The 14,226-nt window shown below is 67.8% G+C and overlaps 7 protein-coding genes across 7 annotated transcripts; 4 read left to right on the top strand and 3 right to left on the bottom strand.

Moving 5' to 3' along the window:
- Positions 1–224: 224 nt before the first annotated feature.
- Positions 225–833, bottom strand: MICPUN_57729 (predicted protein; the record flags this gene model as incomplete). The annotated part of the gene is made up of 1 exon (XM_002501269.1): positions 225–833. One exon carries the CDS (start codon positions 831–833, stop codon positions 225–227), a length of 609 nt encoding a protein of 202 aa, XP_002501315.1.
- Positions 834–986: 153 nt separating this feature from the next.
- MICPUN_99975 (predicted protein) lies at positions 987–6,218 on the top strand (the record flags this gene model as incomplete). The annotated part of the gene is made up of 3 exons (XM_002501657.1): positions 987–4,525; positions 4,748–4,908; positions 4,996–6,218. 3 exons carry the CDS (start codon positions 987–989, stop codon positions 6,216–6,218), a joined length of 4,923 nt encoding a protein of 1,640 aa, XP_002501703.1.
- A 381-nt stretch (positions 6,219–6,599) lies between these two features.
- On the bottom strand, positions 6,600–7,082 carry MICPUN_57726 (predicted protein; the record flags this gene model as incomplete). Its single annotated transcript, XM_002501268.1, has 1 exon — positions 6,600–7,082. The coding sequence occupies one exon, from the start codon at positions 7,080–7,082 to the stop codon at positions 6,600–6,602; it is 483 nt and encodes a 160-aa protein (XP_002501314.1).
- Positions 7,083–7,205: 123 nt separating this feature from the next.
- Positions 7,206–8,156, top strand: MICPUN_99974 (predicted protein; the record flags this gene model as incomplete). The annotated part of the gene is made up of 1 exon (XM_002501656.1): positions 7,206–8,156. The coding sequence occupies one exon, from the start codon at positions 7,206–7,208 to the stop codon at positions 8,154–8,156; it is 951 nt and encodes a 316-aa protein (XP_002501702.1).
- A 132-nt stretch (positions 8,157–8,288) lies between these two features.
- On the bottom strand, positions 8,289–9,395 carry MICPUN_81249 (predicted protein; the record flags this gene model as incomplete). Its single annotated transcript, XM_002501267.1, has 2 exons — positions 8,289–8,790; positions 8,908–9,395. 2 exons carry the CDS (start codon positions 9,393–9,395, stop codon positions 8,289–8,291), a joined length of 990 nt encoding a protein of 329 aa, XP_002501313.1.
- A 255-nt stretch (positions 9,396–9,650) lies between these two features.
- MICPUN_57723 (predicted protein) lies at positions 9,651–11,186 on the top strand (the record flags this gene model as incomplete). Its single annotated transcript, XM_002501655.1, has 1 exon — positions 9,651–11,186. One exon carries the CDS (start codon positions 9,651–9,653, stop codon positions 11,184–11,186), a length of 1,536 nt encoding a protein of 511 aa, XP_002501701.1.
- Positions 11,187–11,586: 400 nt separating this feature from the next.
- Positions 11,587–14,040, top strand: MICPUN_80765 (predicted protein; the record flags this gene model as incomplete). The annotated part of the gene is made up of 3 exons (XM_002501654.1): positions 11,587–12,210; positions 12,286–13,230; positions 13,270–14,040. 3 exons carry the CDS (start codon positions 11,587–11,589, stop codon positions 14,038–14,040), a joined length of 2,340 nt encoding a protein of 779 aa, XP_002501700.1.
- Positions 14,041–14,226: the final 186 nt, after the last annotated feature.

Here is a 14,226-nt window from a genome sequence, read left to right as displayed (position 1 = left end):
TTGTCTCGGGGCTCTCTTATACATAGCACTACAACACGGGGCTCGTTCATCACTCAGCGAGAAGATTACTTCTTCTTTTTCTTCGCGCTCTTGTCCTCCTTGTCCCGCTTCCTCTTCTCCTTCACGGGCGACTCGTCGGCGGCGTTCTCTTCGCCGCCGCCAGTCCCGGCGTCTGCATCGTTCTCCGCTTTTTTTGCATCCGCCTCCTTCTTCTCCTCCTCCTCTCACTCAGCCGAGGGAGGGACGTAGTCACGGTTTTCTCGCAGCTCGTACTGAGCAAAGGCCGCCTCCCTGAAGTTCGCGTAGGGATTTTCGCGGTCGAGGGCTTGGGCGTTAGGCGCCCTGCACATTGGGCACATCGAGAGAAAGTTCAAAAATTCTTCACCATCACCCGTGGCAATGTCGCGCTGAGCCTGGATGTTTTTGGCTCGGCACGCGTAGCACATCGTGTGTCCGCACTTATTCAACTTGACGAGCCGAATCGGGTCCTCCAGGCAGATGGGGCAATCGCCCGTGCCGGCCCTGCTCACCGGGCCTCCTAAGTTCATCGTCATCGCGCAGACCGCAGAGCACAAGCCACTGTGACAGTTCATGACCGACGACAACCCCCCCGTACCACACATCATGCACGGGGTGAGCTTGCAGTCAGGGTTGCCACACCACGAGTCGGGGCAATAAGCCATGCCGGAACCATCGGGGGGGCAGCCGTTCTCGACGGTTTGGTGCGCGAGGTGTCCGCACTCGCACGTCTCCAAGGGTTCGCCGTCGTCGTCGTAGCACTCGCATTCGCATTCCTCCCAGCAGCGTTGAAGAGAATCTTTCGAGCAGGGCATCGCGTCAGTCGGGGACGTGCTGACGACGCAATGTGGCTTTCGAAGCGCCCCGCGGGCGGTTCTGTTCGCTTTCGGAACTTTCCAACGGCCTCGTTCAGTCGTTCGTTGCTGCCGCTGGCGGGGTCGAGTTTCGGTTCAGACCGGGGGGCGCGCATGGGGGGTGACGGTGCGCCGGCCAAGGGCCGCGGCCGGTTCCGTAAGACGGGGTGGTGCTATCCCCCGGAGTCGTTGCTCAGAGCCGAGGCCGACTCCGGCGGCGACGATGATGGACCCGCGCTCGTCCGCCCCGGAGCCTCGCCGCCGCGGTCTCCTCGCGGCGCGGCACCCTCCGGAGTCGAGCGGTGGCCTTCGGCGAGGACGCCGAAGGTGGGGGGCGACCGCTCGGCGCCCAGGGTCGACCGCTTCGTGCTCGCCCCGCTGCTGAAGATCATGCGCGCCGCGCTCGCGCGCCGCGACCACCCTCGCGCCGCGGCGGCCGCGGCGCTCGTGCTGACCGCGACGCGCGGGCGCGACGGCGAGCCGCGAGACGATGACCCGAACGCCAGATCCGTCACCGTCGGCCACTGGACCAGGGGCAGCCGCGAGCGCGCGGAGTACGGCGAAGCCGAGCACGCGGCGATACACGCCGCGATCGAAATCCTGCGGGAGACGGGCGGCGCGCCGCCGCCCGAGGCGCCCGCGCCCGACGACGGCGGCGGCGCGTCGCGACTGGGGGCGACGAGCGCCTCGGGACAAACGCATCGGCGGCGGCTTCTTCAGCCGCCGCCGCCGCCCAACACGGCCAACAACAAAATCACCCAACCGGCGCCGCTCACGAGGCTCACCCCGGAGGAGGAGATCCGGCTGCTGGAGCTCGCCAGGCGGTGCACGAAGCGCGGGACGGACGCCAACGAGGAGGACCTCGTAAGTATCGCGACGGTGTACGACGAAAAATTAAACGATCCGGACAGAGCCGTCGCGGAACTCTCGCGCGATGAACGCGCGACGGTACCCCCGAAGGGATCCAAGGGGGGCGCCAGGCGCGTGCCGCACTCGTACAAGCGCCTGCGGTGCGTCGCCCTGATACGACACCGCGCGTGGCTCAGGCAATCCCGGTTCGTGAACGCGTCCGCCGGTGACGCCGACGAGGGCGAAAACTTACGCGTCCCGCTCAACGCCACCGGCTCGACGGCGCCCAAAGGTCCACCCGGGGGAAGGACGTGGAGCCACTTCGAGCGCGTGCGTATAGAGTCGCTCGCGAAGGACGCCGAGGACGCCATAGGCAGAGCCGAGGAAAAGGCTGACGAAACCGGCGAGCGGGGAGACCCGCGGCTGGCTTCGGCTCGCGCTCAGATTCGCATGGCGGCGGGGGACGTGGTCGGCGCGAGGGAGGTGTTGGAGGACCTCGCGGCGAGGGAGGACATGCGCGGGTGCCTAGCGGCGCAGACGATGCTGGCGGACCTGCTGGATGAGATCAAGGCGGCGGCAAACCCGCCGGAGCGATCGATCGCGGAGAACCCGGGGAGCGAGAGCGGCGACTCCGATTCGAGCGGCGACTCGGACTCGGATTCGAGCAGCGATTCGGATTCGAGCAGCAGCGAGGAGAGCGACGACGCGCGCGACGCGCTCCTCCAGCGCCTCGGCGACGTTCCGGACGCGCACGCGATGGCTGAGCGCCACCTGGCGGTTCTCGCGATTGACCCCAAACGCGTCGCCTCCATCCTCGGCCTCACCCGCGCCTTCTTCGAGGCCCAGGCGGACGAGGCGCGCGCGCTCCTGCACCCGGACCACGTCGCATCGCAGGACGCGTGGCGGGAGGTTTCGCGGACGAAGCGCGCCACGTCGCGCGCGGTGCTGGAGGCGCTGTGCCGGTGGGCGGAGGCGGCGCCCGCCGAAGCGGCGCCGTGGCGCGCGTTGACCGTCGCGATCACCGGCCTTCGCTGGCCGTCCCTCGACGCGCACCTCAAGTACGGCGGCGGGAGCGTCGCGGACCCGGTCACGACGGAGCTTCGGCTTCGAACGCAGTGCGGGGAGGTGGTCGGCGGCGCGGAGGATATCGTGCACGTGTTCAGGGGCGGCGGCGACGGATCGCGGGACGCGGGGAGACTCGCGACGTGGCGGCGCTCATTTATTCCAACAAACGTCGAAGCGCTCAAAGCGCCGCCGGACACGACACCCGAGGGGATCGCCGCGCTCGCGTCGCGTGCAGCGGCGTTCGCGGCGCTGTTCCGCGGCGACGACGCCGTCGACGCGTTCGTCAACGAAGCCGAGTCGGCGGTGAACAAGGCGTTGGCGCGCGCGCACGGGAGCAAGCGCGCGAGGCGGCATCCCGAGAGGGCCCGCGGGGTGTGCGCGTTTCGGGCCAGGGACGTCGGGTCGAGGGCCGTCGTCGAGGAGGCGCTGCTCGCGGCGAAGAGGGACGCGGTGGCGGCGGCGGCGAGGAGACACGAGGAGACGGGGGACGGCGACGGCGGAGACGTCGTCCTCGCGGAGCGTCTCGAGGCGGCGCCGTCGTCGGAGGAGTTCCGGGCCGTCTCTGGCTGGGTGCACGACCGGGGACTCGCGATGCACCCGGCGGCGAGGAACAAGGAGCCGGAAAAGTCCTCCAGGGTGCGAACCGGCGGGTACAAGTCCAAGAGGGTGCGTTTGCAGGAGCTCGTGGACATCCGGGACGGGGTCGTGCTGCGGCGGGGGATGAAGAAGAGGAAGGGTGACCCCAACGCCGTGCGCGTCCTGACGGAGGGGGAACGCGCCGAGATTGCGCGGCTGCAGGAAGCGGTCGACGCGGAGGAACGCGCGAGGGAGGAGAGACGCGTCGCGAAGGCGGGTCCCCGGCCCGAGTGCCTCGACGAGAAGCCGGTGTCCAAACGGGAGGTGGAGGCCGCGGTTCAGGCGGAGGCTTCGGGCGGGCGGGCGTTCACCAAAGCCGTGAAGCTCCTCGCGCGTCGAAACGCCTTGCTCGAGGCGCAGCTGGCGGCGCTGAAGGATTGGAAACGGCGCGGGGGCGACCTGAACGGCCACGACGAGCGCACGCTCCTCCGGCTCGATCGTTGGCGAAGCAACCTCACGATTGCTCGCAACAGGGCGGTGGTCACGCGGCGCAGGCGCGAGGTCGCGGCGGGGATGGCGCACGCGGTGCGTCACCACGCGACGAACCCGAACCGGCCTCGCGTCGGCGAGACGTGCCGACGATGCCAATCGCAGCCGGGCAAGCGCGCCAAGTACTGCGGCTCCGACTGCGCCGCGCACGGGTGCGAAAACGCCCCGGCGTCGAGCACGTTTCTGCCGCACCGGTACGGCTCGATATCAACGCACCTGATTCTCGACTGGGAGCCGTCGTGGATGCATTCGCGGCGCCGGATCAAAGGGAAGGCGGTCGACGGCGGCGGGGGCGACGGGGGCGGGGTCGAGATCGACGGTCGCGTCGCGAGGGGTGTTCGGTGCGCCGGGTGCAGGGACGGCCAGGGCTCGGCGGCGACGTGCGGCACGAGGTTCGCCAGGGCGTGCTGCATTCGCTCGCTCGACGTGACCGTGCTCTCGATGCCGCCGCCGGGGCCGAACGAAAAGGCGCGGCGGCGGTGCGACGCGTGCAGAGCCGCGGGGATCACGCCGAGGCTCTGCGGCACCGCGCTGGCCGAGCCGGGATGCGCTCGAAGGATAGCAGAGGGGGACGGAGCCGGCGAAGCGGCCAAGCGGAGGAAGACGAGCGCGGCGTAGACGTCGAGACGGGGCACGCACGGCGACGAGCGCCGCGACGGTGCGAGTAGACGAGTGATGCTCACGACATCTCAGGTGCTGAGCTTCTGTGCAATACCTTCGTCGACGGTAGTCTGTCATAACTCTGGACAGGTACTGAACCTCCCACTGGCAACTGGCCGTTGGGTCGAGAAACCCTCTCTCTGATCAGCGCGCGGCGCGCTCCGGCTTTCGCCCAGGTTTTGGCTCGAGCGCGCTTTTTTGACGAGAATCGCCCAGCCTCTCCAGATCCGCACTAGATCCGGCGCGATGGCTGCCGAGAAGGAGGACGCGACGAAGGCGGACGCGGAGGAGGCTCCCGCGCCGGCCGCGAACGAGGACACGCCCGCTCCCGTCGAAGGTGCGACAGCCGACCCAGCCCCCCCTCGCGACGATTCGCCAATCGACAATCCGCTTACCGATCTTTTCTCCCGTCCCTCGCCGACAGTGGGCGCCAAGAGGACCGCGGAGGACGCCGAAGGTCCCACGCCGGACAGCGCGAAACGATCGAAGGTGGCGGACGACTCCGACGACGACGATAAAACCCCGCGCGGCGGCGATGTGCACGAGGGCGAGGCGACCGAGGCCGAGCCCGAGGCGGCCGCCGACGCCGCCGAGAAGAAGGACGACGACGAAACCCCGCCCGGCGGCACGGATGCCCACGCCCCCGAAGAAGCCGCCGCGGACGCACCCGCGCCGGCTCCCGCGAACGAGCACGAGCCCACCGCGGAGATCGGCGCGGACCCCGCGGATGCGGTCGCCGCGGCTGCCGCCGCCGCCGCCGCGCACGCCGCCGCGATGGCCCCGCCCGCCCCCGTCGTCCACGCGGCGCCCGCGCCCGTCGAGCCCGTCGTCAAGGAGATCGACTGCCCGGCGACCATGGTGGGCCGGGTCATCGGCAAGGGCGGCGAGACGATCAAGGGGATGATGGCGCAGTCCGGCGCGCACATCGCCATGAACCAGTCGCTCGAGGGCGACGTCAAGAAGGTTGTCATCACCGGCGCGGCTCCGTGCGTCGCCGTCGCCGAGGCTCTCGTCACCCGCCTGCTGTCGCACCCGCCGGGCCTCGCCGTGATCGACCCGGCCATCTTGGGCCCGGGCCAGGAGTCCCGCATCGTGGAGTGCCCGAAGAACATGGTCGGCCGCGTCATCGGCAAGGGCGGGGAGACGATCAAGGGGCTGCAAGCGCACAGCGGGGCGAGGGTGCAGGTGGATCAAACTGTTGGCGACCCGTGCCACGTCGTCATAGCCGGAGCGCCCGCGTCCGTGGCGTACGCCGCGGAGGCGGTCGCGGCGATCATCGCGGGCGGGCCCACGGCGCAGTACGCGGTGCCTCAGGCTGGCGCTGGGTACGGCGGAGGGTACGGGGGATACGGAGCTATCGGAGGGTACGGAGGGTACGGGGGTTACCCTCAAGCGGCGGCGGCTGCGTACGCGGGATATTACCCGGGGTACGGGGCGTATCCCTACGGCGTGATGGGGGGTTACGATCCCGCGGCGGCGACCGCGGCGGCGCAACAGACCGCCGCGTCAGCCGCGCAGCAGGCGGGGACGCAGCAGGCTGACGCGACGGCTGGGGATTGGCGGGCGGTTGACGACGGAAACGGTAAGACGTACTACTACAACGGCAAAACTGGGGTCAGTCAGTGGGAGAAACCGCCGGGCTTGTGATGCTTCACGCGGGATACTCGACGGGGTTTGGCTTCTGACTTTTGGTTGCCTGCTTTGCTCTTTTCTCTCTTCCTTGCGTTTCTTTCTCTTGGACTTTCTTGTCCGTCTTGTTGGATGGTTCTGGCTGGACGCGCGCACTGTCTTAGTCATCTTTAGGTGGGCCGCTTGACGCTTGATTGCCTTCACTGTCTTGAGACCCCTTCGAACTTGTTTCTCACATCTGCTTGCATGGTTGCCTTGGTTGTCGATCACTTTTTACTTTGCCTCACCCATTGTTGCTTGGTATTGGACCTACATCATCAGCTCAGGTACTATAGTAGCGAGTAGAATATAGCGACGGCGATTGAACACACTTATGCACTCTAACTAATGATGCTACGTCTACGCGCGATACCTCGCGAACAAGTTCTCCGGCGTCGTCATCGCCTTGAACTCCAGCGCGTTACCGCTCGGATCCTTTATGAAGAACACCCTCTGCTCCCCCGGTTTGCCCTCAAACCTGAGGTGCGGAGCAATCTGGAACGGCCAATTCTTCTCCTCCACCCTCCTCGCCAGCGCTTCGAACGCCTCGAGCGTCATGGCCAGGCCGAAGTGCGGCACGGGGACGGGATCCCCGTCCACGTTGTTGTGATTCGCCGCCGCGTCGTATCCCTCCACGAGGTGACACACCAGCTGAGCGCCCCAGAAGTTGTAGTCGACCCATCGGTCCGTGCTTCGGCCCTCGATGCAGCCGAGGACCCCGTCGGGTCCGTAGAAGGTCTTGGCTTCCTGGATGGAGCGCACCGGGAAGGCGAGGTGGAACGCGGCGCTCGCACGGATCCTCGCGTCCTCCGCGGGGTCGCGGCCAATCTCGAACGACGTCATCGCGCGAGTGTTTCCCGCTCCTCCTGCGTGCGCCACCTTTGACGATAACTGAGTTTTGCAGCACCGATCTATCACGATCGAACCGTCGTCCTCCGCCTCTTGCCACTCCTCGAGACGCGGAACATGGCTGCCGTGGCGCTCAACCCCAACGGCATCGCCGCCGTCCGCCCATCGCGGAAGGCGAAGCGACCCGCCTCCCGCCGTCGCCTCCTCACCGCGCGCGCGGCGGGTTCCAACGAAGACAAGCCCACCGCGCAGTCGGTTCTCAGCTTTCTCTGCCCGCTCCTCAAGGCGTTCGGGGGCGGCGACGCCGCGGCGCCGCGCAATCGCACGCTCGAGGTGGCGACCAGCGGTTTCGCGTCAATCGCGCGCCTGCCCTTCGGGTCCAAGGTTGACGAGGCGTGCATCGCGAGACCCGCGAGCGCCGCGCCGAAGGAGCGGATCGTCCTCTACGAGTTTGAGGCGTGCCCCTTTTGCAGGCGCGTCAGGGAGGCGCTGTCGCAGCTGGACCTCACCGTCGAGGTCCGGCCGTGCCCCAAAGACGCGGTGAAGCACAGAGCCGAGGTGGAGGCCATGGGAGGCAAGCTCACGTTCCCTTTCCTCGTCGACCCAAACACCGACGCGGGCAAGGGCGGCATGTACGAGTCCGAGGACATCTGCAGGTACCTCTACGATGAGTACGGCAACGGCGCGGAGTTTCCCGAGGGGATCGTGAGCACCACGGTGCTCACCGGGTGGATGCCCACGCTGCTGCGCGCGGGGCGCGGCATGACCCGGTACGCCAACGCCACGACGCACCGGGAGAGGGACGAACCGATCGAGCCGCTGACCCTCTACAACTACGAGGGGAATCAGTTTGCCCGGCTTGTCCGGGAGGCGCTGTGCGAGCTGGAGCTGCCGTACGTTCTATTCAACTGCGGGAAAGGGTCGCCGCGGCGGGCGACGCTGACGGAGGTGGCGGGACAGGGCGCGAGCGTGCCGTACCTGGTGGACCCGAACACGGGGCGGGGCGTGGGGGAGAGCGAAGAGATCGTCGCGTACCTCTTCCAGACGTACGGCGCTGCAAATTCGTAAATATAATCAATCGAACAGCGTCTGTCCTTCTCCCGGCGCTGCGCCGAACCGCGTCTCGACGACGACAAACGCGCCTCCCTCTCCCTCTCCATCTCCCTCGTCATCTCCCTCGCTCGTCTCGCAGCCGTCCTCTCACGTCGCGCAATCGTACTCCGAGCTGTCCGACGATGACGAGTTCCTCCGCGACCTCGACATCGGCGTCGGCGCCGACCTCGACCGAAGCGGCGCGCCCCACTCGCAAACAGACTCGAAAAATGGGTGCGCCCTGATGTCGTCCGCGCCCCTCGGCCCCGACCCGAGCCTCTCGAACGGGTCCGGGTTCAGGAGCTGCTCTACCAGGTCCTTCGCCGCGTCGGTCGCGTCCGCGTCCGACGTTTCGTCCGCCAGCCAGTCGGGCCACGGCGCGACGTTCCTGGCGACTATGTTGTTGTACGTCAGGAACTCGTTCGCTCCTCGAAAAGGGCACGTCCCCGTCAGCATCTGGTACACCACGCACCCGAACGACCACCAGTCCATGCTTGCCGGCGGGGGCATCGGTCTACTAAGGTCCTCGGCCCAGCCCACCTCGTCGCCCCCCGGCTCGCCGAGTATCTCCGGCGGCACGTAGTCGCACGTGCCGACAAACGCGAGCCGCCTTCGACGTCTCCTGAGCTCCGACGCGTCGTCCCCGTCCCCGTCCCCGTCCCCCCCGGCGGCCGTCCCCGGGGACGTCGAGGGTGCCGACCCGTCCCCGCCGACCGTCCCCGCCGACGGTGTACCGTCGCCGTCCTCGCGGAGGTCGAGGCAGCTGCCAAAGTCCGTGAGGAGCGTGTGCCCACGTTCGTCGAGTAGGACGTTCTCGGGCTTGACGTCCCTGTGGACGATCCCCCGCGTGTGCACGGCGTCCAAGGTGTCCAGAAGCTCGGCCGCGTACGCTCGCACGTGCCTTAAGGGCAGCCCTCGCGGCTTACGGCGGCGGATCTGGTCGAACAACTCGCCTCCCGGGCAGTAGTCCATGCCCATGTAGAGCGAGTTGCAGTCCTGGAACGTGAATCTGAGCCGGACCACCCCGGGCACGTCCGCGCACCTGTCCATCGCCACGCGCTCGTTCTTGACGAACTCGGCCTTCTTCTCCTTCAGGATGTGGTGCTTGACCATGACCTTGAGCGCGCACACCGATTGGTCGGATTTACGACGGCACAGGAGCACCTCGCTGAACGAGCCGTCGCCGAGCTCCTGGATGACTTCGAAGTGGCTCATGGCGAGGTTGAGCTTGGGCGCGGGGGACGGGGTATCGTTGCCGGGGGACGCGGCCGATGCGCGCTCCGGCGCCGCCTCGGGCGTATCCGCGCCGCCGCCGTCGTCGTCGCCCATCTCCCACCGACCTCGGTGCGCCCTCCTTCTGACGACTCTCCGTTTGCCCGCAGAAGGAAAAGTAACGAAGCTTCCCGGGAGGGTCCGCGAAAAATGACACCGCCCCAAACACGAGGCGCGCGGTCGGTGCGACCTGGCGCGATGGCGAGGCGCGAGCTGCGGCTCCAGGCCGAACTCCTCGATCGCGTCGTCGTGCCCGGGATCGACTTTTACGTCCGTCTCGCGGTCGACGCGGTGGGCGGCGACGGCGGCGACGACGAAGCCGAGTCCGTCAGCGTCAGCGCCATCACGTGCGAGTGGCACGGCACCGAGCGCCTGGATCCCGCGTGGGTTCGACCCGCGCGGGGGGCGTCGTCCGCCCCCGCGTCCTCCGGAGGCGGGGGATTGGCGCCGGGAGAGCGGTTCTTCGCGAGGTCGCCCGCCGCGAAGGTGGCCGCCGACGTCGTCGCGCGCGCGGGCGAGACGCTCGCCTTCCGCGTCGGCCTGTGCCTCCCGCCGGGGATGCCGCCATCGTTCAGAGGCGCGGTGGCGCGGTACGCGTACGCGGTGACGTTCGTGGCGACGACGGGGGGCGACCGCGTCGTGCACAGGATGTCGCTGCCCGTGGAGACGGTATCGGGCGTCGCCGACGGAGGAGCAGCAGGAGGAGGAAGAGGATGGGGACTCGCGGGAGGAGGGATCCCGCAGGCCTCCGGGGGCTTCCTGGGCGCCGCGCTGTCCCCGTCGTCGTCGCGACACGTCCTGCGCAACAGCCCCGACGCGGGCTCGCCCACGGGCCGGCCGGCCGTCGGCGCCGACGTGCCCTCCTCCCCGACGCACCGCCTCGCGAGGTCCGACTCGCTCCCGCCGCCGGAGTCGCCGGGCAGCCCGCTCGCCGCCCTCAGCCTCGGCTTCGCGGGGGGCGGAGTCGATTCGCCCGCCAGCTGTGGCTCGTCGCCGTTCGGCCGCGCGGCTCCGGCGACGGCGCCCGCAGCGGCGTACGCGATCGCGCTCGACGACGGGTCGCGGCTGCTGAGGGTGATCCCGCGAGCGCCGACGCCGCGATGCGTGGCGGGGGGCGCGTTCGAAGTCGCGTTGGATTTTGGTACCGAGGATGAGCCTTCGGCGGGGGCGGCGGGCAGAGGAGGAGGAGGCGGTGGAGACAGTGGCGGTGGAGACAGTGGCGGTGGATACGGTGGCGGCGGTGGCGGCGGTGGAGGCGATGGTAGGTTCAGGTGCGAGCGCGTGTCCGTGTCGCTGGAGACGGAGGAGGTTGTCGTTCATTCCGCCGTCGACGACTTAAGACCCGGTTCGCCCCCGGTTAAGAGTCTGGAGGATCGCGAACGCGACGGCGAGTGCGTCGTGACCCGCAAGGTGTGGTGCGAGCGCTCGGAGTGGACGTCGGATACGCGGGAGACGCACTTCTGCCTGGCGTCCCCGACGGACGCCCCCGCGAGCTTTCGGACGTCCAGGGCGCAGCTGCGGTGGATCGCGAGGTTCGAGTTTACGGCGTCGGCGGAGCTCGGCGGCGGCGGTCGGAGAGTGGAGAAGAAGGTGGAGTGGCGCATGCCTGTGGAGATGTCGGGGGCGCACGCGTTGGGGTTGGGGGCGCGGGTTGGGACGGCGCGGGGCGTTCCCGCGGGTTGGGACGGCGCGCGGGGGTCGATGACGAGGGAGTCGTCGCTGCTCGCGTTGTGAAGCCCGCCGAGGCGGCGCTAGTCGGCAGATACTGTGTTGTACCCGGTTCGCGTCTGAACCGTGCTAAACGTCTAATCCATGCGCGTTTGCGTTTTGTGTACTCCGTGTACTCCGACACGTGTCGTGGTGGTTCGTGGTGGTTCGCCATTCTCCCACTCGTTGCGCGGGGTGTTGTGCCGGGGAGGGGTGCCAACTTTTTTGACGAACGGAACAAAGCGAACGGAACAGCAGAACAGAAATTTCATGCAGTCATGCGTGGTCCTTTCAGGAACTTCTCGGCAACCCTAAGATCACCAGTTCGCGGAGCGCGCCCAGGCGCATGGTGACCGTCGATCGTGATCCGGAGGCGGCCTACTCCCCTCCCGGCGAGGATGAGGAGGATCCCGACGGCATCGACGTCATGGAGGGCCTCTCGGAGAACCCGACAATCGAGGAGCTCATCGAGCACCTCCAGATCGACACCTCGGTCCCGGATTACGACCAGGAGGCGCACGTGTTTCCCGACTGGTTCGATCAGACGCCGTTCAAGTCCAAGGACTTCAACGTCGACGAGTGGGTGGAGACCATGCACTCGCGGGGCCACACCATGGAGGAGCTGCAAGTTCAGCTGGACGCATACGGCAAGGTCGTCGAGGGCAAGCTCGTGGAGATCACCGCCAGAGATTTCGACAAGTTCCTCGCGCTCTCCGACGAACTGCCCGACATCGAGGGCGCCATGAAGGATTGGGACGCGCCGCTCGATAAGCTCATCGCGCAGATCACCGCGCAGCGCGACGCCATGCAGAAGGAACTGGACGAGATGGAGGGCGCGCTCAAGGAGAAGAAGCGCCTCGCGGATGAGCGCGAGACGCTCGAGCTGATGCTCGAGACCCACAACGTCGTCGCCAAGGTGGAGAGGCTCCTGCACGAGGTGGGCGCCGGACCCGCGGGCAAGGAGTCCGCGACCGACCTGGAAACGGCCGTCGACGACTCCCTCGGCGTCGCGGACGTCCTGGACGACGACGACGACGACTCAGACGGCGACGTCCCGGAGGGATACGTCGCCGAGGAAGACGAGGACGGCTTGGACGCTCTCAAACCCGTCTTCGCGACCGACCAGGCGTCGTCTGCCCACGTCGTCGACGACCGCGCGCAGGTGCTGGAGCGCGTGGCGTCGGAGATGGGCCGACTCCGGTTCCTGCAAAACAAGGGGAAGAAGCTTCCGTTCGTGCAGTCCCTCGCGGCAAGGATCGACGCGTGCGAGGCTTCGCTCGGCGCCGCCGCCGCGAAGACGCTGGAGGAGGCACTGAGCGCGCCGGCGCCGAGGGACAGGAGCCGGATAGAGCACTGCCTCCGCGCGCACGTCGCCATGGACCGCGCCAGGGACGCCGAGGAGGCGATTGGGCGCGTCCTTGTGGAACCCGCGGTGAGAAGAGTTGTGGACGCGGCGACGGCGGCGACGAGTTTTCCCGAGCTGCTTCACGCGTGCGTCGCCGCGGCGATTGCCTCGTGCGAGGTCGAGGTGGAGGCGAGCGGGGACAAAGAGTTCGGGATGGACGCGAAGATGTGCATCCTCGCCAACTCGGTGCTGGCGAAGGTGGACGAGGCGGTGCACGCGGCTCGGCCGGGCGAGTACGGACCAGGCGAGCCCGACCGGTTCATCCGAAACCAAAAAGCCGCGATGGCGGCGATTCGTGGGTTGGAGGAGCGAACGTCGTCCGTGGCGAACGTGACGGCGTTCAGGGAGAGCGAGGCGTTCGCGGCGTACCACAAGCGTTGGAACCTCGCGGCGTACTTCAACGTGCGGATGGGCGAGATCGCGGGCGAGATGACGTCGTTCCTGGACGACTTTTCGCTGGTGCGAGCGGTTGAGGGCCAAACCGGCGGGTTCGCGTTGGCGGCGACGGCGGCGACATGGAAGGCGCTCGAGCGCTCGTGGAGCGACGACGTCGTGTGCGTCCACGCGGCGGATAAATTTCTTCGCTTCGCCGCGCAGATCGTCGCGCGGTACGGGTCGTGGGTCAAGATGGGCGCCGACGCGGTTGGCACCGAGCCACCCGCGCCCGTCGAGCAGCCCGCCGCGCCAAACGACCCAGACGGGCAGCCGAGGCGGGTCGTCCCGGAGCACAGCTGGGGATGCGCCGCCACCGCGGAGGACCTCGCGGCGATCCGCGGGGACTGCGAGGCGCTCTCGGCGAAGGTGTTGGACTCGTTCGTTCCAGGGATGTCGGATACGTTGCGGACCGCGTTCGGCGAGCCGGCGGCGGATGCGGCGAGGGAGTGCATGGAGGAGGGCGTCAAGGAACTCGCGCGGGGTCCCGCCGCGGATATCAACGGCGCGCTGATGCGAATCATCGGCGACCGGTGCGTGGAGACCCTGAAGCAGATGAAGGGTATCACCGCGACGTTCAGGATGACGAACAAGCCTCTGCCCACGCGGCACAGCCACTTCGTGCCGGGCGCGGTGGCGCCGCTGAAGCTGTTCGTGGAGCAGACGGCGAGGAAGAAAATATTGTCGGCGGAGTCCGCGACGCAGGTTGCGATGGCGGTGGGCGAATACGTGGCGGGTAAGTACGCCGAGATGGCGTCCGAGCTGGTGGCCGGGGTCAAGAAGACCGAGGCGAGTCTGAACAGGCTGAAGGACAGGCGCGCGGCGAAGGATGGGGGATCCGCGGCGGGCGGCGGCGACGACGGCGAGAAGGGCCCGAGCGACACCGATAAGATTTGCAAGCAGCTGCTGCTGGACGTGGTGGAGTTTGGGACGCAGCTGACGAAGCTCGGGACGGACCCGGCGAGGAGCGAGAAGTTCAAAGAGCTGTGGTCGCTGGTGGCGCCCGAGGGGGAGAAGCAAGTGCCGGTGTTCCTCACGGCGTAGTCACGGCAGAATTTCAATATTTACAAACACGAGCCCTCGCAACTGCTACTTATTTGACCACTTAAACCTATGTTTTCTCTTTCTCTGTCGATGCTACGATGCTACGACGCTGCTACCTATGCAATCTCCATCGCGTGGCTTGTAGTAACTCACAGGTAGACATAAACTGCATCGCACCACGGTGCC

This window comes from Micromonas commoda, chromosome 4 (assembly GCF_000090985.2).
Source record: "Micromonas commoda chromosome 4, complete sequence".
Taxonomy (NCBI): domain Eukaryota; kingdom Viridiplantae; phylum Chlorophyta; class Mamiellophyceae; order Mamiellales; family Mamiellaceae; genus Micromonas; species Micromonas commoda.
Note: the sequence above shows the minus strand (reverse complement) of the source record. Positions and strands in the feature narration are given on the sequence as shown.